This window comes from Solenopsis invicta, chromosome 14 (genome assembly GCF_016802725.1).
Source record: "Solenopsis invicta isolate M01_SB chromosome 14, UNIL_Sinv_3.0, whole genome shotgun sequence".
NCBI classification, from domain to species: domain Eukaryota; kingdom Metazoa; phylum Arthropoda; class Insecta; order Hymenoptera; family Formicidae; genus Solenopsis; species Solenopsis invicta.
In genome coordinates, this window is record NC_052677.1 from 15,959,061 (window position 1) to 15,979,936 (window position 20,876).

The 20,876-nt window shown below is 33.1% G+C and overlaps 5 protein-coding genes and 1 long non-coding RNA gene across 10 annotated transcripts in view; 3 read left to right on the forward strand and 3 right to left on the reverse strand.

Moving 5' to 3' along the window:
* Window positions 1-7,509, reverse strand: part of LOC105207608 (serine/threonine-protein kinase tricornered) — a 131,567-nt gene extending 124,058 nt beyond the window's left edge. The window contains exons 1-2 of one of the 5 annotated variants that reach the window (XM_039457412.1): window positions 7,438-7,509; window positions 6,817-6,876 (exon numbers count right to left, since the gene is read on the reverse strand). In XM_039457412.1, the coding sequence (XP_039313346.1) occupies window positions 6,817-6,875 (59 nt within the window). In that variant the 5' untranslated portion in view covers window position 6,876; window positions 7,438-7,509. Of the gene's footprint in view, window positions 1-5,263; window positions 5,900-6,816; window positions 6,877-7,437 lie in introns of those variants that run through there. The other 4 variants (XM_039457413.1, XM_011177162.3, XM_039457414.1 and 1 more) reach the window with 4 other exon arrangements.
* Window positions 7,510-8,114: 605 nt separating this feature from the next.
* On the forward strand, window positions 8,115-10,581 carry LOC105207610 (transcription initiation factor TFIID subunit 11). The gene is made up of 6 exons (XM_011177166.3): window positions 8,115-8,393; window positions 8,748-8,910; window positions 8,988-9,256; window positions 9,328-9,415; window positions 9,496-9,592; window positions 9,655-10,581. The coding sequence occupies exons 2-6, from the start codon at window positions 8,752-8,754 to the stop codon at window positions 9,786-9,788; spliced, it is 747 nt and encodes a 248-aa protein (XP_011175468.1). The 5' UTR covers window positions 8,115-8,393; window positions 8,748-8,751; the 3' UTR covers window positions 9,789-10,581.
* A 612-nt stretch (window positions 10,582-11,193) lies between these two features.
* Window positions 11,194-12,683, reverse strand: LOC120359541. The gene is made up of 2 exons (XR_005576317.1): window positions 12,116-12,683; window positions 11,194-11,373 (listed from the first exon to the last, which is right to left on the reverse strand). It is a non-coding gene; the product is annotated as an uncharacterized LOC120359541 (long non-coding RNA).
* Window positions 12,684-13,492: 809 nt separating this feature from the next.
* LOC105208277 (A disintegrin and metalloproteinase with thrombospondin motifs adt-2) lies at window positions 13,493-17,242 on the forward strand. Its single transcript, XM_026132300.2, has 2 exons — window positions 13,493-14,152; window positions 14,909-17,242. Exons 1-2 carry the CDS (start codon window positions 13,984-13,986, stop codon window positions 15,100-15,102), a joined length of 363 nt encoding a protein of 120 aa, XP_025988085.2. The 5' UTR covers window positions 13,493-13,983; the 3' UTR covers window positions 15,103-17,242.
* On the forward strand, window positions 16,139-18,991 carry LOC105207612 (properdin). Its single transcript, XM_011177169.3, has 2 exons — window positions 16,139-16,310; window positions 18,548-18,991. Exons 1-2 carry the CDS (start codon window positions 16,205-16,207, stop codon window positions 18,715-18,717), a joined length of 276 nt encoding a protein of 91 aa, XP_011175471.2. The 5' UTR covers window positions 16,139-16,204; the 3' UTR covers window positions 18,718-18,991.
* LOC105207611 (biogenesis of lysosome-related organelles complex 1 subunit 4) lies at window positions 18,961-20,109 on the reverse strand. The gene is made up of 4 exons (XM_011177167.3): window positions 19,755-20,109; window positions 19,615-19,686; window positions 19,320-19,541; window positions 18,961-19,194 (listed from the first exon to the last, which is right to left on the reverse strand). Exons 1-4 carry the CDS (start codon window positions 19,836-19,838, stop codon window positions 19,102-19,104), a joined length of 471 nt encoding a protein of 156 aa, XP_011175469.1. The 5' UTR covers window positions 19,839-20,109; the 3' UTR covers window positions 18,961-19,101.
* Between the last annotated feature and the right edge of the window lie 767 nt (window positions 20,110-20,876).

The window sequence follows — 20,876 nt, forward strand, 5'->3', positions numbered from 1 at the left end:
AGATCAAAAGTGTTTGTGGTGTTGCTCATGCTTGAGCATCCTACAATTGTTTAAATGGTCCAATAAAAAAAATTATTTTCAAATGTATATTTAATAAAATTTTTAGATACTTCAGCAAAATCATTCTTTCCGCAGACATCTATTAATTAAATTAAATCGGCTAAAATGCAAATTAGTATAAATATTTAATCTCCGATATTTCTGTGATTGTTAAATTATTAAACATTTTATTTAATCAACTTTTTATCATAAAAATTACACTAAACGTAATTAAATTATATTTTCAATCTTTTGTGTGTTTCTTTATAACCTCAGTCCTGAAATTTAATTGTCACGTTGTCTATAATACTTTAATAGTAGAAAATTTCGTGGCAATAATTGTTTGCTTCTCGCAATTAATTGAGATTCTTCAAATCTCTAAAAAATTAAAATATAAATGTTGGACCATCTGTTTCAAAATAAGGAATTTGGTCCGAGTATCTATCTCAACTAATATGCCTTTCAAGGCATACGAGATTCTTATAACGACTAAATGCAGAGCTGAATTATCGCATCATGAAACTTTCCCATCTCCTTTTAAAAGAAATCGACGATATACAATGACTCATTTGCACGACCTTGCGAGTGAGAGTTAAATATAGATAACAGCTACAGTAAAAAAATATCGTGCACACATTCATCTTATGTGCACCAGCCTAATAGCACGTTTAATCTCTTTTCATTACAAAATTTATACAAAGACTGACCCTGAACCTCTTGATAATTATTATCATCCTTTAGAAAAAAATTATCAAGACATAATTTTAAGCCAATTTATTTTCACAGAAAAAAAATAGAAAGAAAAAATTATAAAAGAAATATCAATCCTGAGCTAAAAAGATCTTTTTATTTCGTCTTTTTGTGATTATAATTGTGTACAAAGGATAAAAAATTAGAGACAAAAAATATTATGATCTAATATTGTCAATAAATTATTGTTAATTATTATAAAAAACCATCCATAATTTACTACAAAAATTAAATATTCTATACACGATTTACTTATACCAGGCTTACGATCGATAGCAGAGGTAGACGAAGCTCAAGGTAGCGCAACGAATCAAAACAAGCTGCACCGACGGGAATCGAAATCGAAAGTAAACGCTAAGAGTGAGTCGTGATTATTTCACTAACAATGCGATAGCGTTGCACGTTTTTTTCCTAATAAAGTCGCATAAACAACTCTGGCGCGATAGATCGCGTTTCGTTTATAATGCCGAGATGAGAGAAATAAGATCAGGCCAAATTCGCTTGATGAGTTTGCGTTCGCATAAAATTGTGAGTATGCATGCGCAATAATTTTGAAATAATTAAATCTCATTTATAGTAATTACAGTGTATTCCATAATTTATTACCACTGCTACATTGGAGATTTAATTTATAACAGAGTAAACTGTTTGTTTCTCTTTATACTTTGATTTATATATCTTTTTGTATTTAAGATATTATATTCAGAGTGTCTATAAAGTCTGTTCCCATCCCCAATATTTCGAAAAACGGTTCAAAACTGTGAAAAACCGCGACATGCTTGTTTGATCATTTTGAGAGGCTACTTTACCATATTAACCCCCTTAGAAAAAACCCCTCAAAATACTCGAATACGTATTTCGTATTTTTCACAATTTTGAACACTATTTCCAAAATGTACTCTCACGAAAAAATACACCTAACTAGGCGTTGGCGGGCCGGAATGACACTCAAATTGAGTGTTAACGCCCCGAATAAACTTGCACCTTGAGAGTTAACACTCAATTTGAGTGTCATTTCGGACCGCCAACGCCTAGTTGGATGTATCTTTTCGTAAAGGTAGGAGGTGGAAAGAGACTTTATAGACATTCTACGTACATATGCTCTATAAAATATCCACAAACGTTTCGATTCTTGACACATCTTCTTCAGTGTCATTTATTGGTGAACAAAGAAAATTTTTAAGTAGCAACTGTGTGTGACCTCTCATTCTCTTCTACTAACTTTGTTCAAATTTAGTAATCAGCATAAAAGCTGGAGGCATGTTAAAATCGAAAGTAAAGAAGAAAGTGCATGTTTGAGTGTTGCAGAAAGAGAGACTGAAGCTCAAAGTACACATTTACGTAGTTGTGTAATAAGACTTTATGTAGTAATTGAGAAAGCCTTTATTGATTTTATTGGTAATAATTTAAATTTCTGTGTGCATGGAAAAAACAATTTACTGCAGCATCTAAAAATTAAACTAGATACAGATTAGAAAATAATTTTATTACAACAACCGCGAAGGCTCGTATCAGCATTTATTTATTTGTAATATTTTTTAGCAATCTACTTATTAATTGTTACGTATCGAAATTTATGTGAAATAATGGAGACAAATTGCAGTAACATTGTTTCATATATTTTACAGTTATGTGTGTGTGTGTGTGTGTGTGTGTGTGTGTGTGTGTGTGTGTGTGTGTGTGTGTGTGTATATTACTACACATAAATCTGGATACGTAAAAGTCAATAAATAGCTAAAAGTAAAGAATAATGAAAACTGGAGTGCTTTCTCTTAAATATTATTTTTTAATCAACAATTTTTAATCAGTATAATGTACGAGTATTATAGCATGAATAAATTTAATTAGTCAAAAGTTGCTACTTTATTTAAATTGAAATGCAAGCGAGTTACGAGTAACCATCTGTTTGCTATAGTGTGTATACTCTGAAATCGATGTTCTCTAGCCATTCGCGAACAGTTTGCGCTCGATCGTCTCGTTCATATTAAACAGCTTGCATTACAGTTTGATGAAAGCAAACAGTTTTCCCGTAGTGTTGGCGGACATTCGTGAAGCCGCGCCGTATAGTAAAATGTACTTTAACCGTAAGAAGTTCCTCCAAAGATAAAACTGACACCGTGTGCTGCAATTTTCTTATCGCATCTATGATAATATAATAACTTAACGCGCAGGTACATTCGCGTAATAATGTTGCCACAGTTGCGCGAATTGATCGAATTTCCCGTTTTCTTTACTTCTCGCTCGCGATCGCAACGAGCGCTTGCCTCGTCGCATTATGCAAATGTCGCGAAATTATATTAATTGCAGTTACAAGAGAGCCGCACCATAGTCGTAATCTTTAAGTATGAATCGGACAACGGAACACGCAGACTAGGCACGTAATCGTTGTCGGTTTCTCATCACGTCTTTGAAAACGCTCGCGGAGAGAGAATTGGCAGAGCACAGCTCGCTCTCTCTCTCTCTCTCTCTCTCTCTCTCTCTCTCTCTCTCTCTCGCTTGCTCGCTCATTCCTCGTCTCTTATCCCATCTCGTTCTCTTCTTCTCTCATCCGCGCGTCGAGACTTCAGGTCGTTTCTCTCCCGGCCAACGACCGTCCACCTTCAGTTTTGTATCCCTCCAGACAGCGCGCGCCTTATACGTCGACAGGTAGATGCAACGTCCGAGATATACATATACGCGTTCAGGGTGGTCTGACGATAAGAGCCGAGAATCGAACAGGACTCTTCGTCGCTTAAAGCTGTGCTTCCGTATGGATCACGCTTAATCCTCGCCCGTCTCTCCGGGTCTAAGTCCGAATTGATTAAATTGGACTGAATGAGTCTGATGTGTTTGTGGTAGAAACCTTCTTAGTTTCAATCAACAATCGTACTAAATGAAGATCGTACGGCATTACTGATGTTACAATTTATAAATGTAAAATTTGCATTATGATAAACCACGCGAAAATGTATGTTAAAAACCTTAATTACATGATAATTTTACTTTTCAAAGACACTTTTTAACTTATTTTTTAACTTCAAACATTAAAGCGATACTTCAATGTAAAGACTCTCGATTGAAATTTATATATAAAATTTCATAATTCTATAATAATTTGATTTAATTAAAATTAATGAAATTAATTAATAAAAGTTACAACGATATAATGAATTTAAAAAACAGCTGTCGTTGTTGTGCAATACTTTATGAATTCGTTGATTCCTCGCGTCGCGATTGCGGAGTAGATAAAAATTAATCCATTTAATCAACCGAGAAACAGATAAGGATGACAACAGATAAGGATCTATACGGATCTTTGATGTATTCGTATTTATCTTCGTCAAATATTTTTTATCGAACAGTGTCAATGTCTCCTCGCAATTCCCTCTGGAATATCATTCACCCCATTTGCATCCTTCAATTACGTCAGCTTCCCAATTGATCCCTCCTTGTATCGGTACCTTGATTCTCTTATTTCTCACGTCTTACTCCCATATCCCGTGCAACACCTTCGCAAGAGCGAATCGTGGCCGAGAAGGGAGCGTGACAGGAAGGTAAAGGGAACAAAGGGGTGAGGCTAGAAGTGGCGCAAGTGGAGAAAGGAGGGGAAGTAGATTGGCCCTTTGCAAAAAGCGGCATCCAAAGTGTCGGCCGACCGGTTTCGCGCGCGCATGTACCTGTCACGTATACCGCCTCAAACGCGGCGCTATAGAGAAAGCGAGAGAGAGAGAGAGAGAGAGAGAGAGAGAGAGAGAGAGAGAGAGAACGACGGGGCAAGAGAGAGAAAGAGAGATAGAGAGAAGATCGACACATGTGTGCCGATCATGCACACGCATAGGTCGGATGGAGCAGTGGCGTGCGCACTCACACCGGCGCGCATGCACGCGCGAGCGTAGGCGACGTTGTTATACGGGGTGTCCGAGAATTAGCGAGAATTAGTGGACGGGTTATACGTTCCCCTGGAGTCGCGGGAGCAGCTCGGGGTCGATCCCCGTTCGCGAGAATGTCCGGAACACCGATCTTATCCTCCGAGCTGTTTCTTCAGTCGCTCGAGACGGAGAGAACTCGTCTCCGAAATAATCCGCGGAATAAAAAATTCCGGGACATCGCTCGGCATTCAAGAGCGGACTTTACTAACGCGAGACTGTGCATTTGCATTTTTAATAATAAGAGTATCGAAATCGCAGTCAAAAAGTCATCTTGAGATTGAAAAACGTCGATTAATTCTCATTAAAAAGAATGAGCTCCAAATTATCAAGTAAGGAACAACGTGTTTAATTTCGTTAATTTCGGAGCCACCGTGTACATGCACATTTACAAGGTGCGTACACATGCATTCCGATGCACAGACTCGTAGAACAACGAACCGGTCTGTTTATAACAATACCGCTGACGAGGCCGCGCGCGACGTGAACGAAATCCCTTTCTCTCCTCGGCAAAGCCATCGCAGACGAGCTGCACGACTCCGCTCGTTCGCAAACAGCCGTTTACTCACATCTTAATACACGGCCGTGGACCGCATTCGTGGGCAGGAGGACGTTCCGTGGTTCCGATGTAGATATCACACGACCGTCGTCGCCGTCGTCGTCGTCCCCGCGGCCGCCGCTCCCGACCGCTATTCCGCGCGTATTATGCGCGAGAAGATACGTCACTGACGCCGCGATCCGCTCGTCCCCTCTTCCCCCGTCGTCCTCGTCGTCGGCGGGGATATCGTCACTCGCGGGTACACCGCCGCACACAGGTATCGCTTTACTTACTACTACTATCGCGCGCGCACTCCCGAACTCCGCTCTCGCTCGGCCAGGTTCGCGCAACGCGACGGAACGCGACGGGACGCGACGCAGCGCGACGCGACAGCGGCGGGCGTTCGACGGCGCCCGTTCGCCCGCGAACGCGAGGGAAGAGGAGGCAGCACGGGGCTCCGTTCCGAGGGATGGACGACACTCGACGACACGCGGAACCGGGAAACCGCTGTCGCGCGCCCTGACTCCTCTCGCGTAGCGTGCGGGATGCGTTCACGACGAAGCGGTTGCACGCGCGCTCTGTCGCCACGCAGAACGCCGAAAATCCCGAGCAGATATTGACAAATACCGCGAACTCGGCGGCGTCGCGCGACACCGTTGTCGGTTAACGGTCTCCACGCCAGCGGCATACTGGCGCCATCGCGCGGCCGCTCTCGCAATCAGGCGGCCTCCGTCCGCCATTGGCAATCGCTCGAATATCGAAACGGTCGAGCCAGCCGAAATAACGTCAAAACGAAATCCGAGATATCTCTTTGAATAACCGAAACACAGGACATTATTATAAAAGAAATGATATTTAACGTAACGATCTGATCGCAGAATGATAAATACCTAGTAATAATTGTGCGCTCGTTGCACTTCATTTGATACGCCTCGGCGAGAAAGTATCGTGAAATGCCCAGTGAGAATTCTGATCGATTCTGTCGAAATTGCAATGATAGCGATGGCACGCGATGTTTAACGGCATGACAAATTTACTTCACGATTCACGATAATTTATTGCACGTGAATGTGCCTTTGGGACAACCAACGATTATGAGAAATATGAAATTATTTGAGAGCGATTACCTGGCCGTTATTACCGCGCCGTGACTGCCTGCAGAGAGAAGCCTGAAAGCAGCCACGGCCGCGATTTGGAGCGCCTCTATGTTCATGTAATGTGAATATTGAACTACATAGCCAATGCTTATGAAAGCCGTAGGTAATGTGTGGTTCTCTTCCGTACTATAACCAAGAGCGAGATTGTGTCGTAAATGTTAAGATTATATTTACACGGATTACGTTTACTATTTGCGCTTATACAAATTGTCAGAATTTTATTTTACAAGTTTTTACACACAATAAAATTGTTTTATTAATTATCTTAATAAAATTTTTTTTCAGCTCAATTATAAGAAAATATCTGATATTTAAATAATTGAAATTGTTATAAATTAGAATATTTGAAAATATTTTATATTATATATTTTCAAGCGACAAAGTATAATATTAGTGTAGCGTTAATTATAAAATAAGTTTCACTTACCGAAGTAGGCATTGCGACAACATCCGTTCCAGATCCGATTTGTCTCGGGATTGCCACATTCTGCAAATGAAAAGAGAATGTGATAACATCGTGGATCTTTGCTCGAACGAGTATCGAGAAATACACGTTCGAACGAATTATATTAAGAGGAGGTAACTGGTATACTTGTCAATTAAATAATCCGCGATACCATTGAAACAGAAAGAGAAAATCGTAATCCTTCTGTAGAATAAAAGTACGCATAAAAAAATTTGGATAGAATAGATTTTATGAGAAAATCGAAAGGAAGAAGAGAAGAAAAAGCCTGAGAATGGCCATGTCCACGATTTAACCGATGCGATTTTTCGAAACATCATGCGCCATACGCCATCTCTACAACGTGAATATACACTACGATGCCAGTATACATATATACATATCATATTAATCACATCTGTTGGCACACCTGGCGAAGGGATGAGTGTCGAGCGCGCGAACACGAACTTTAAATTTTTCCTATCCTAACAGCTTATGCGCGATTTACTGAGTCGCAATTTATGCGAGCGCAATCAGGACAAGACACAAATACTGAAATGTGGGGGTGAATAAACAGTAGATACTCGTACAAATAAATTGACTCACCGTTCGCTGATCGCTCCTGTCTTGTAGTCTCAGCCGCTGCTTTCGAAGCTCCAAGATCTTCCTCCTCTCGATTCATACTTGGCACAAACGCGCGACACTTGGTTCGTTTTCGTCACCCCCGATACTCACGTATGTACGCCCGTCGAAAACTTCAGATACGGGATACGGGGCAACGGAGAAGATGCGATCAAACGCGCGATGCGACTTTGTGTCATCCCGACCGATCATTGTCATGTGAGCGACACGAAGAATCCAAGATTCTCCTCACGACGATTCGTCTTGATTCATACTTAGCACGAACGCGCGAGCCTTCGTTTTTGGAACTCTCGAAACCTTCCGGGTGCTCACGCGTGTCGGAAACTCGAAATAAGAGGCAACGGAGAAGCAGCGAAACACGATTGAACGCGACTCGACTTCGCACCATCGGTACGAAGGCCAACACTTCACTTTCGGCAGTCCTCGACACTCTCGAAACACTCGCTCGCATCAAACACTCGTACGGGATGACGAGGATACGAGTTGAAATGCGCTGCGACGCATCGCGACCTTCCGCTGTGCTCCCTAACCGACCGACTGCTGGCACTGCGTACTGCGTAGCGGCGTGACGGGCGCGTGATCACCCCCACTCCCCCACGCGCCTGCGCGCCGCTGCGCCGCTATCACTGCTGCTACGCAATGCCAGCAGCAGAGAGGTTTTCCCAGGTTTTCCTCTCTGGCCAGCAGAGTATAATCTCTTTGGTTAGAGGGGATATAATCGAAGCAGCAAACCAGCAAACTAACCTGTACCTGTACCTGTCTGTACACTCTGTACCTCGCGTCGCGTCATTGTTGTTACTGTTCCGGACAATGGTTCTTTATTGAAAAATATATTTTTAATGATATCAGTGGCAGATTGCCTTGTTATTACGGCGAATAATAGTATAAATCATCCCATTTTACTTTACAATATATTTGATGTAAATATATATTTTTCTTATAAATCTAAAGAACATGCAGTGATTTATTTAATTTTCTATTTCTCTTTTCATTTGCTTTATAATTTATAAAATTTATAAAGCGTTGATTAAGCTTTATTATCACGACGTAATGTGTAATATTAATAAAGGGAATTGTTCAATATTGTAACATTTTATTTTGTCGTATTTTATGTAACTAGTTTATTTGGTGTCTAAAAAAATAAAAATGTAATGTTGATAAATTACTTTATCATTAAATATTTATTATTATGTATATAATGCATGTACATATATATCAGTTAATATATGAATAAATTCCTATAATGCTTATACATTGTATATCTTTTTTACTAGAAAAATGGATAATATCTTTGGGAAGGAAGATTCTGGGGATGAAAGGGAGTTCAAGCATAAAGTGAATGATATTGAGGATCATAAAGATAACAAAAATGGTATTGCACAAAATTTAGAGTTCAAAAATACTGAAGCTATGGAGGTTGATGGTGAACAGATTAAGGTATAAATGTTGTAAAGAATTAAACTCTAACTCAAATCTTTTAATAATAAACTAATCTTACTATTTTTATCACATAGGTGGAGTCAGATGCAATGAGCTCACAATCGCAGTCGGATGCTGAAGAGATTGAAAATTCAGGATCTAATTCTATATGTCCAGTTATGGAAAAAGAAATAGAGGTTGAAAAGCATGAGCTTGATATAAAGGATGAAGAACCGACTGTGGAAGATATATTCAGTAATGACATTATGATACCTCGTGCTAATCCAATCAACGCAAAGGAAAGACGTGAAAGTAAGGAGAAAAGCAAAAGGGAAATAGAAGAGGAGGAAAGAGAAAAGATGCAGTACGTATCTGACGTCTAACTTTACATATGTCTAGTGTCTTGAAAATACATTTGAGAATATTTTTTTACAGAGTGCTAGTATCTAACTTCACTGAAGATCAGCTGGACAGATACGAAATGTACAGACGAGCTGCATTTCCAAAAGCAGCTATAAAAAGAGTACAGTATCTTATTTTTAGTTGTTATAAAAGAAATTCACTTTTCTACTAACAAAGTATTATGTTAAATATGTTTCTCAGATCATGCAGACCATAACGGGTTGTTCTGTATCTCAAAACGTCGTCATAGCTATGTCGGGAATTGCTAAAGTATTTGTTGGTGAAATTGTTGAAGAAGGTAAGAATTTTTTTTTTGTATAAATATTAGAATAGTTCAATTTTATTGCATTTATTGTATAGCTTTAGACGTTATGGAAGCCCAAAATGAAACTGGTCCATTACAACCCAAGCATTTGAGGGAAGCTGTTCGTAGATTACGATTACAGGGCCAAATACCGAATGGTCGAGGGCACAAAGCTTTTTTCAGGCTATAATTAATTTGATATTTGATATATTAGTACAATGCGTCTCTTATAGAAGCCTGTCGACATTAGAATCTATGAGCGTAATCCAAATGTAAATTATACAATTTGCCTGATAAGAGAGGCGATCTGTTTATATATTAAATTATTAAGGCTATTCACTTTTTACATTCAAAGTGTTCTGTCTTGACTGATTAAAATTACTTAATACATTAAAAATTCATTTTTTTTTATTGACAATCGATTTTTCATCTTCAAGTAGATGAACTCATAGTTATATATATTCTTACTTATATATATTCTTACTACTCTAGCAAGCAAACTTTATTTCTGTAATAATTATACATTTTGAATAGTGAGTCACTAAAATACATAGATCAGGTGAATAGCAAAATATTTTATTACAGATTAAATATGCATGCAATAATATGTAATATACTCATTTATATTTCAGCAGTTTCATGAAACATATCTTATATATGTATAGGGAAGTCTAATCTAATGATAATATTTAATTATATTTTTATATGCGCGATGTAGATGCAGCCATGAATCATTATATCTTTATAGCATATTTTTAAGTAGAATCTGATGTAACGTTTTATATTTTGCTGTCATTGAGCTTGTTTGCTGCCAATTTATTAATATATGTCTTTATGTAAATCTTAAAAAAGTTTATAATTAATTAATATTAAACTTTCTACAGATATAATTTACAAGAATTGATTATATATAAAAACAGTCACTGTTTCTTCAAAAATAATAAGTTATAATACAATTACTGAATTTGAATAAACTATTCAAATAAAAAAAAAACTATTGTATAGTATAAATATATCAAACTAGAGAATAAACAATATTTATTTTATTACATTTATAATATGTTACAATCTACATTTTTATCATACTTCCAGGATGTTTATTTGATCCTAATGATTTTTATTTAAAAAATAATAAATAATCAAAGCTAGAGAAATGTGAGTCAAATGTGATAATTAGTGTACAAAGCATACGATAATTTAATAAATGTTATACACATCGTTATTAGTAAATATATATATTTTAAACGCGTTTCGACTTTAAAGTCATTCTCAACGGCAATAGAATATACAAAAAAAAAAAGAAATTTAATATCTTTAAATCATTTTTTTTACGATTTAAAGATATGAATATAAGTCTAATTAAAAAATTTAATTCACATTTTTCTAGCTTTGATTATTTATTATTTTTTAAATATTGTTGAATGGATTTTTATTTAGTTATTTGACTATGAAAAGAAAATGTATTCTCTGATTGAGAAAGATAAGAAAAAAAATTTTAATATTCTTATGTTTATGTCAAACATTGTATTTATACGGCTCTATATATTACAATTTCATAATGTGAATTTAGACACAGAATTTTTTATCGATATTTATATGTTCATAACCGTGTGATATGAAGACCGGAAATATGATATGCAAGTATTACTTAAATTAATTTTGACGTACAATATTTACTTTGGGTGCGTAACATTAAGTTTTCCAAAATCCTGCACCACGAGAACATTTGCGATTAATGTGTCGAATTACGAGCACACCGTGTCTGCATCGAATACCTATTTAAATAATAAATACAAAAGGTAATATTGCTATGTTATTAAAAAGATATTACCTATATTTTCCACATACAAAACATTTTATTATAATATAATCTCTTAATTTTTTTTATAAATAATTGCGAGAATGCGATTATCATTTTATCATGTTGTACATATATTGCAAGATATGAATTTTTTCGTCGCTTTATAAATGAAAGATCAAACATTTTCATTTTCATGTACATACAGCAAGCATACTTGTCGACTCGATTTATTCAATAGGTCAACGTGTTCTACCAATAAAAGGTGTCATTATTCGGATATTTATTTACAATCGTGTCATTGCTCCATTCATCAATTCTCAACAAATCATGAATCCAAGGTTTGCGAAATGGGAAACAAAAATCTATGTGTTCTAACTTTGAAAAAATAGTATACGCGCAAAAAGGCCTGCTTTTGTAGTGCTCAGGAATAAGAAAATAAATATCATCATAATTTTTAAACACAATGACAGTCCGATGGCACTGTAGTTAAATATACGTCATATAACAAGAACATACAGAAAATTGGATTTAAATCGAGAAAACACGTAGCGTTGCAGTCATGCGCGAGACAAGACGTTACGTTACATGTATTGATGTAATATGATACAACATTTTATATATATATATATATATATATATATATATATATATATATATGATAGACATGAAAAATACATATAAAAATATATAAATAAAATACCATGAAAATGCTATACCTATTTTATTTTTCGCGTTAAACCGGAGATTTCAAGACTCAGACAAATGTTCAATTTTAAATGGTTTTGCTTCAAATTCAGACACGTACAAAACAATGAAAAATATTTCGAGTCTAACAATTGTGAAATCGTATTTCGAAATATTGGTACAGGGTACCAGAACTTTTTCCAGATTGTTTAGATCCCAAAAATTTTCAAAAAACACTCAGTGACTTGGTTGGATCGCAAGAAAGCAGCGAAAAGGACACTGGACTACAGAGGGTTAAGAGTGACCATACCAGAGGCAATGGAAAGTTTTCGTGTATTTGCATAGTGGTCCATAGGGTAGGGGAAGCCGTTTCAAACGACGTATAATCGCATAATCGTTTTTTTTTTTTTTTTCCTTATAAAAAAGGAAACTTTTAGACTCATGAAAAGAACTGAACGAAAAAGAATTTATATGTATGAAATTGGGCAATCTATATTCGAAATTAGCAATTATAAAATATTTTCTAAATGCAGTATTTTTATAAGATACTCTAGTGAAAATTTTTCTCAATTTTATATAAATTGGAATATTTTTCAGAAATACTCAGAAAGCCTACATTTTCTCTTAGAATTTTTCATACATGTGAATTCTAAAATATTCTAAAGTTTCTAATTTTTAAAACACCCTGATGAAAATTTTTTTCATAATTTTTGTACGAATTGGAACATTTTTCAGAAATATTCAGAAAGTCTACATCTTTTCTCAAAATTTTTCATACAGATGAATTCTGAAATATTCTGAAATTTCTCATCCCATAATTTCTAATCTTTAACTTTTTTAGATTTTATATCATTTCATCAGAAATTATAGAACAAAAAATCTTAGAAATCTTAGAATATTTTATAATTAACATATACGAAAAATTCTAAGAAAAGATGTCAACTTTATGAGTATTTTTGAAAAATATTCCAATTTATATAAAAAAATCTGAAAAAGTTATAAAATGATACAGAAATTTTGAAAACTTATATGAGAAATTCTGAGAAAAATTTTTACCAGGATGTCCATGACGGAAATTTCCAGTGACTGTTTCATCATCCTTTTATAAGCAAAAATTTTCACATTGCTAAGTTTACCGTGAAATTAATCAACGTCAACTCTTTAGCAATAACTTATATAATTTATTATAAAATTGTTATACAAATTGGGACACTTCTCAAAAATACTCGGAAAAAACTCTGGAAGCCTATATCTTTTCTCAAAATTGTTTATACATGTAAATTCTAAAATATTCTGATATTTCTCGTCCTATAATTTAAAAAAAATACTTTTACTTTTTTAAATTTTATAACATTTTATAAAAAATTATAGAATAAAAAATCTTGGAAATCTTAGAATATTTCATAATTAGCATATACGAAAAATTCTGAGAAACGATATAGACTTCCTGAGTTTTTTTCTGAATATTTCTAAAAAATGTTTTAATCTGTACAAAAATTATGGAAACAATTTTTACCAAGAATTTTATAAATATTTTAATGGCTAAATTTGATATTTTACACTGTGTGTCATCAGTGCGTATAGCGTAGCAACTCATCTCGCGAATACTTAAACGCCACGCGTTTCTCATTTAAATTTAATTTTTTATGTGTTTCTGTCAGGTGACATAATTTTAACTAGCACCATCGGATTGTTCATCTAAAAAACTACAAGAAATTATGTTTGTTTTACTATCTCCAAGCACATCAAAAACAGATCTTTTTGTAACGCCTTCTTTTCTGTTGTTAAAAAAAAATCATTTCACGCTTATTTCACGTATTAGATAGAGAAAAAGATATTGATCTCGCTACAGCATAACTGGAAAGTTACACGGAATCCAGACTTTCAAACGAGCGTCGATATGATCTATAAGCGAAAGTTGTTAGGCTATGAGCGAAACTTTTTTGTAACTCGCCCTACGAGACATAGCAGGATTCGTCGCCAAGTTACCTTGATGGGAACGTTAAGTTTGATGAAGAGGAAGCGTAATGTTAACGCAAAGGGCATGGACTCAAACGACGAAGATATAGGTAATAAAATAATACAAAAGACAACGCTATAAAAAAACTCACTGAGCAAGAGAAAATTTATATGTATGAAATTGAGCAGTCATCTTCAAAATTAAGAATTAAAATATTCGCATATAATATGAGATGGGGACCAGAAAGTAATTTGTCATGATATGCTTAATTTCTTTTATTGATTTATCTTAAAATATCTTTTGTGATGAAAATAGCAAATGTTCAAATATTAAACAATTCATATGTAAAGAGGAAGCGCTAGATGTTAGTTTTTACGTAAAGAACGGTTTTTGTTGAAGGATTTAAAAATTTAGAAAAAAATCTAAAATAAAATTTGGGACTATCAAAATTATGTAAGACAATTAAGTATGATTAACAATATTGCACAAAGTTATGATGTGTTAACAAACATCATTTTGATTTTAAGCATTCTACGAAAATATTTTGATAATTTAACAAAAAGTTATTTTCAAATTTGTATCTAGCTAATTTTTTAGATACAAAAATTATTTTCTTTATATATGAAAATAATTCAGTAAGAAAAAGGAGAAATGAAAATATATGTAAATGTAAGCTTTGTAAAATAAGTTCCTGATTTCGCGAGAGTTCATACATTTAATAATTCCATAAGTAATTAAAACAATAATTGCATAAGTAATTTAAACAGTTCTCCTTAAGATTTATTGTTTTTCCCAGCGTTCGCATGAATTGAACGATGAGTGGGAGAAATGTGAAGTTCAGTTTTTTCTTTACCTCTCACTGTAGATTTAACAGCATGGGATAATTGGAGTATCTGGAGCGCCTGTAGTGTGACTTGCGGGCAAGGACGACAGGTTCGTTGGCGTCATTGCTTGTCTGCAGATTGTATTAAAGGTCTAAAGAAGGCGCAATTGAGGAGTTGCCGTCTTAAGGATTGCAATACTAAAGGCTTCCTCGGTTGGCTTGGGATAAAATCGTGATCTGCGATTTACGAAAGCAACTAACAAGATTCCTCGACATCATTATGCGAAAACTATTGAGTGATTTCGAGAATAAGCAAACAAAAAAACATCCCCTCTCTACAAACTATCATGGAAAGAGATCTTATTACTGTTCTCCAGAATCGAAACTAATGCTTGATCTAACAATAAGAAGGATACAAAACAATGATAGACTTTTTCTTTGATGCAACTTTTACCTTTTCTCTTAAGATTGCATTATGATGGCAAAAATTTGAATGAAAAAAATTTGATTTAAAATATATATATATTGTATGAAATATGTATGTTTAATGTATGCAGTGTATATTAGAGAAATTATGAGAAATTAAACACAGCATAAATTGAATGGAGTTTTAAACAGATTATTTATAACATAGAGAGATATTTCTTTTTATGAATTACGGCTTTATTAATGCCTATCCATCTAAAGTTAACAACAATCTCATTTTCATTTAAAATATGTTATATGCACTATAGAAAACCCGGAACGCAGCTAACTTAAGTTGACTAGACATTAATGACTCTGTGTGTATGTGTATATATATATATATATATATACGAAGCACACGCAACATACATAAATATACATAACGAGACAATAATTGTCTTTATTACATTCAACGGCTGCATTAAACGAAAAGAGCAGTTTTGCAATTGTAGGATTTTTTAATACGATTGGTTTCTGCACTTAAATCTTGTCGAATCTAAATGTATAAACCAATCATTAAAGAATCTTATAACATTTTAAAGCTGCTTTTCTGCTGAATGCAACTAATGTATATCACTTCACATTCAATCTAAATTATTAATTGTTTTAATATTGAGCAGACTTCAATGTGATTAGACAATTCTATAAATATTCATATCAACGCAAAAAGTAAATTAATGTCTAAACATAGATTGATCTTTGCTCATTTTGTTATGTTTCTGCTTTTTATGGGTAATTGCTAATACATGTAATTTATATATGGTATATCACTTTTCTCTATGAAATAACTTTTCAATTTTAGCCTTCACAGAAGCTAGTCCAAAAATTAATAAAGTACCGTCAAATGTTGCATCAATTATTGTAAAAAATAATATGGATACATTAAAATCGGATAGACTCCGACGCCAAAATTATAATATGTTTCGCGATATCGATGATAATGAACAAGATGACAATATCCGGCAGCAAATAAAACGAGGTAACAATATGGTTTCGATTACATGCAAAATAAATTATTTACACCTAAAAGACATAATTAAAATATGTTTTATGTATGCGACAATTAGAAACTACAGTGAGAATGCATTTTGATAGAATATGTATATTGATGTTTATATTATCAAAATTATTTCATTATATATATATTTGAATCCAGACAATATCGTATCAAAATCGGGTCAAGTTTTAGGCCGGTATTCATATTATCGATTCTTATAGTTAAGACCATCTTAAGTGCCATTTTAAGATGTCATCAGCCAATCAGAGAATTAAGACATTACTTAAGATGCTAATCTTGAAATAAGAATCAACTACGAATACTGGCCTTAGACGTTTTAAAAATGACTTAAAAATGTCTTTTTAAGTTGTGCTGTACTAAAAGATAACTTTACGATGTCTTTAAGTCGTCTTATTTTAGATATGCAAGTTACTTGGGAATAATAGATACATTTAGATATAATAGAATTTTATTTTATTGCTATATTAATAATTTATTCGACCGATATTTTATCATCGCAAAGTGCTATTAAACTTGTATGTAATATCATGTAACTAGCTACCCGCTATTTAAGTATATCTAAAAAAAAAATAATAAAAGTGTATATAGTTTTATATACTTTTATTTTTTTGAGAATAAGATGTGCTTGGTGGGCAGCTGCAAAAGGGATAGTAAATAAATAAGAGAGTGGGTGCGAATCGTGTGCAATCGCGGGTCATATACCGGTTGGTGATCGTGGCTTTCTCCGAGACCGGTTCGAGATTTACCTTCCCGCAATTCCGATCATCGTACATGAAACAACATTTGGGCAGTGTATGGATGGAAATTTCCACGGCTGCATGGCTGAAATATTTTTTCTTTCTTACAACATCCACGATTTGAAATTTTTGCGAACAACGAGAGTGCTTTGATGTGTAACATTACGTAACATATTATTTTATTTAAAAAAACCCTGAAAGTTTTTTTCATTATTTTTATAGAAATACTCAGAAGTCTATCATCTTTTAAAATTTCTCATATATGTGAATTCTGAAATATTCTGAGATTTCTCATCCTATAATTTCTAAAAAGTATTTTTAACTTTTTTAGATTTTATAACATTTCATTAAAAATTAAAGAACAAAAAATCTTTGAAATTTTTAAGATATTTCATAATTTACAATATTTACATATATAAAAAATTTTTGGAAAAATTTTTACTCTATACTTTATTAATTTTTGTCCCTAAATAATAAAACTAAAAATAAACTGAAACCTGTAATAATAATATAAAAACAGTTTTGCTAAAGTACCTAAAAATTTAGCTAGATACAAATCTGAAAATAATTTTTTATTGTACCATCAAAAATTAATTATGTAGGGCGCTCAAATTTCACTGACAACGGAAAATTTCCAGCGACTGTTCCACCGTTTCCTTTATAAGGAACAATTCTCACGTTGACTAAGCTTCCCAGTTACCAAAAACAATTCTTTAGCAATAACTCATATAATTATCTTTTTCTGACATAATAATTATAACTTTTATCAGGAATAGAATATTTAATCTTAATGTATTTAGTTACTATAATCCGATTTAACCCAGATTGTCTTTATGTGCGTGTATATGTGAAGAATAGCGAGTGAAAGGTACAGAAACGATGAAGCTTGAGTAGCGAATGGAATTTTCCGTAGAATTGCTCATTTGAAATACTTTTTAACATTTAACTTTACGTTTCCTTCCCCTTAAGAAAGGACTGACATAAATGTAAATTTTTGAAAAAAACTGACAAATTTTTTTAATTATATTTCTTCGACGATTTAAAAATTTCTTTATAATTTTTCGTTAATTTAATTCTTTATAATTTCTTTATAATTATATAATCGATATAATTTCACCAGTTATGTAATTATATAAAATGAAAAATTCTATGAAAAGTGAATAAAGTACTCTCAATATTAATACTGGGAACTCTTCAATTACGTTTCGTAAAATCTTTTTCTTAATTTTTCTTCTTTTTTTAATACAATTATATAATTTATATAATTATATAGTTGATATAATTATATCGGTTATACAAAAGACAGTATTTTGATTTTAGGAAACGTAATTAAAAAAGTCGCGGTGTTAATACTGAGAACTCTTTATTTATGTTTAATAAAATCTTCCTTGTTCCTAATTTTCTAGTCACATAGCTATTATCCATGTTATATAAATGGAATAATTAATGATATTATTTTAGAAAAAAAGAACAGAGAGCCAAAAATTTGGGATCGATGGGGTAATTGGTCCACATGCAGTGTCACTTGTGGAGTAGGAAAGATCATGAGGTGGAGACATTGCATAGGAGGACGTTGTTCTTTGGGAGAGAAGAAAGCTCAATTAAAAACTTGCACTCTTGCTGCGTGTTGAAATATTTTTCAATGTACAAGATATAAGTGTAAGGAATATCCATTGCTTGAATAATGGTTATTTAAAGATGTCATGAAAAGATGAAAATTAAAGAACCCTTTAAATATATATATGTGCGTGTATATTTATATAGTATGAGATGATATATATACACACATACATATATATACATACATGTATAAATTTTGCTAATCAAGCAGTTATTGAACAGTATGATAAATGACAAGAATGTAACATGTGGAATGAAAATTCATTATAGATGTTTAATATTTAATATCCAATCTTATTATTTTTCCTCATTAATATTAATGATTTATATTTTATACTTTCTTACACTAATAACAGGTACTTCACATAATCCAAGTCATCTTTTGTGCATGTTTGTTATTCTCTTTGAAAATAGTCATCAGACTTGTAAATTATGGGCGATTTATATATTGGCACTGTACTCGAAGCAACAGGTTCCTGAGTTTTTTTCTGAAAAATTAAAATAAAAATAAATTCAAGTTGCTTAAAAATTATTTCATATATGATAAAGCATACCTTAATTATTTAATAACTTAAAGTATATAATAATATAATTTTTAGCAAATTATACTTACAAAAAATGATAAAGGATTTAGTATTCCGAATAGTCTATCTGATACACCTAGGTCAGTTTCTGCCTTGTCTACAGCAGCTTCCAATGCACTTAAATTCATGTTGGCCATTGCAACAACATGCTCCAGTGCATCTATTCTTTTGCGAAGAGTTGCCATACCATCCTTCATGTGTTGCAGTTTTGGAAGATGTTGCTGCATGCACTCGGCACTGCTATTTTCCACCTTGCAAGACAGAAATGTTTGAAGTTTCAGTAAGTTATTGAGTCATGCATATTCTACTAAATTCCCAACTAACCATTGCAACAATCGATTGGAATTCCTCCAGTCGTATCAGTGTATCCTCTATGCTATCGCGAACATTTTTCATCTGAAACATAAGTAAGAGTTATTTAAGAACTCCTCAAGCAGCAATATTGTAATAACTGGTACACTCACCTGATTACTCCAGTCCATTTTTGCGTAATTCGCATAGTCTTTAACTAGTTGCTCGGTCATCTCCGTTGTGTGGGAAGATGACATCTTTTCCTAATATTAAGTAATTTCACCTAGATAGATATAGATGTGTATACTGTTATAGGTTAGAAACTATGAGCATACATATAAAATGTTTTATTAGTGCTTTGAAAGACGGTAAATGTAAACCAATAACTCTGACATATTGTTCGAAACGAATAAAATGTTGAATCGTGATCGAGGATCATTAATTTAACAATTCTTATCTTCTCTTTCCTCTCGTCGGATACACGGCTGTCAACAATACTGCGCGTTACGAAAATTCGTCGCGCGCGACATCTCGATTATCTTGAATTTCTTATATTGCGACAGATTTATTTTCTATAAAATAAGCAAAATTGTGTTTCGCAGCTTCAATCAGAAAATTTTATAATAAAATTTTTTTGGATTTAAATAAATTTAATATATTATACATACCCATTAAACAAAAATGAATTTAAATGAATTCAGATACGTGCTAATGTGCTCAGCAAAGTCTTAATATTATTTATATTATTTTATTTATTATACAAAAACTAGAAGATGTAATGTATAACATAAAGCATGGGACAATTATACAATAAAACATTTATCATAAATATTTATAAATATTCTGAAAAAGTTTTTTTTCGAAAAGAGTGTGTCGTAAAAATTTTTTAAAGGCATTATTTTATAATTCATAATTTAATGGATCTCAGAAAATAATCTGATATGATATAAATGATAAAATGATATAAAATGCAAATGATTATAACTTGATAAAAACGTCAAATAAAAAATTATTGTTGTATTAGTTTTTTGTTGTTTACTTCTTAGCTGTTCATGAGTTTTATGACGAAGATATTAACATAAAAATGTTTTTATGCATAAATTAATTGCGTTTTTTGCTCATTATTATGTTGCAAGAGGTTTCTCGATTTTTATCGCATTTTATGCACATCAAGAGAAAAACTTTGCTTCAATGCTATTTATATCAATCCAGTCGCATTTACTTCAAACAAGTATAATATTTATTACAAACAAGTAATATTTATTTGTTTGATATAAATATTATAAATAAATTAT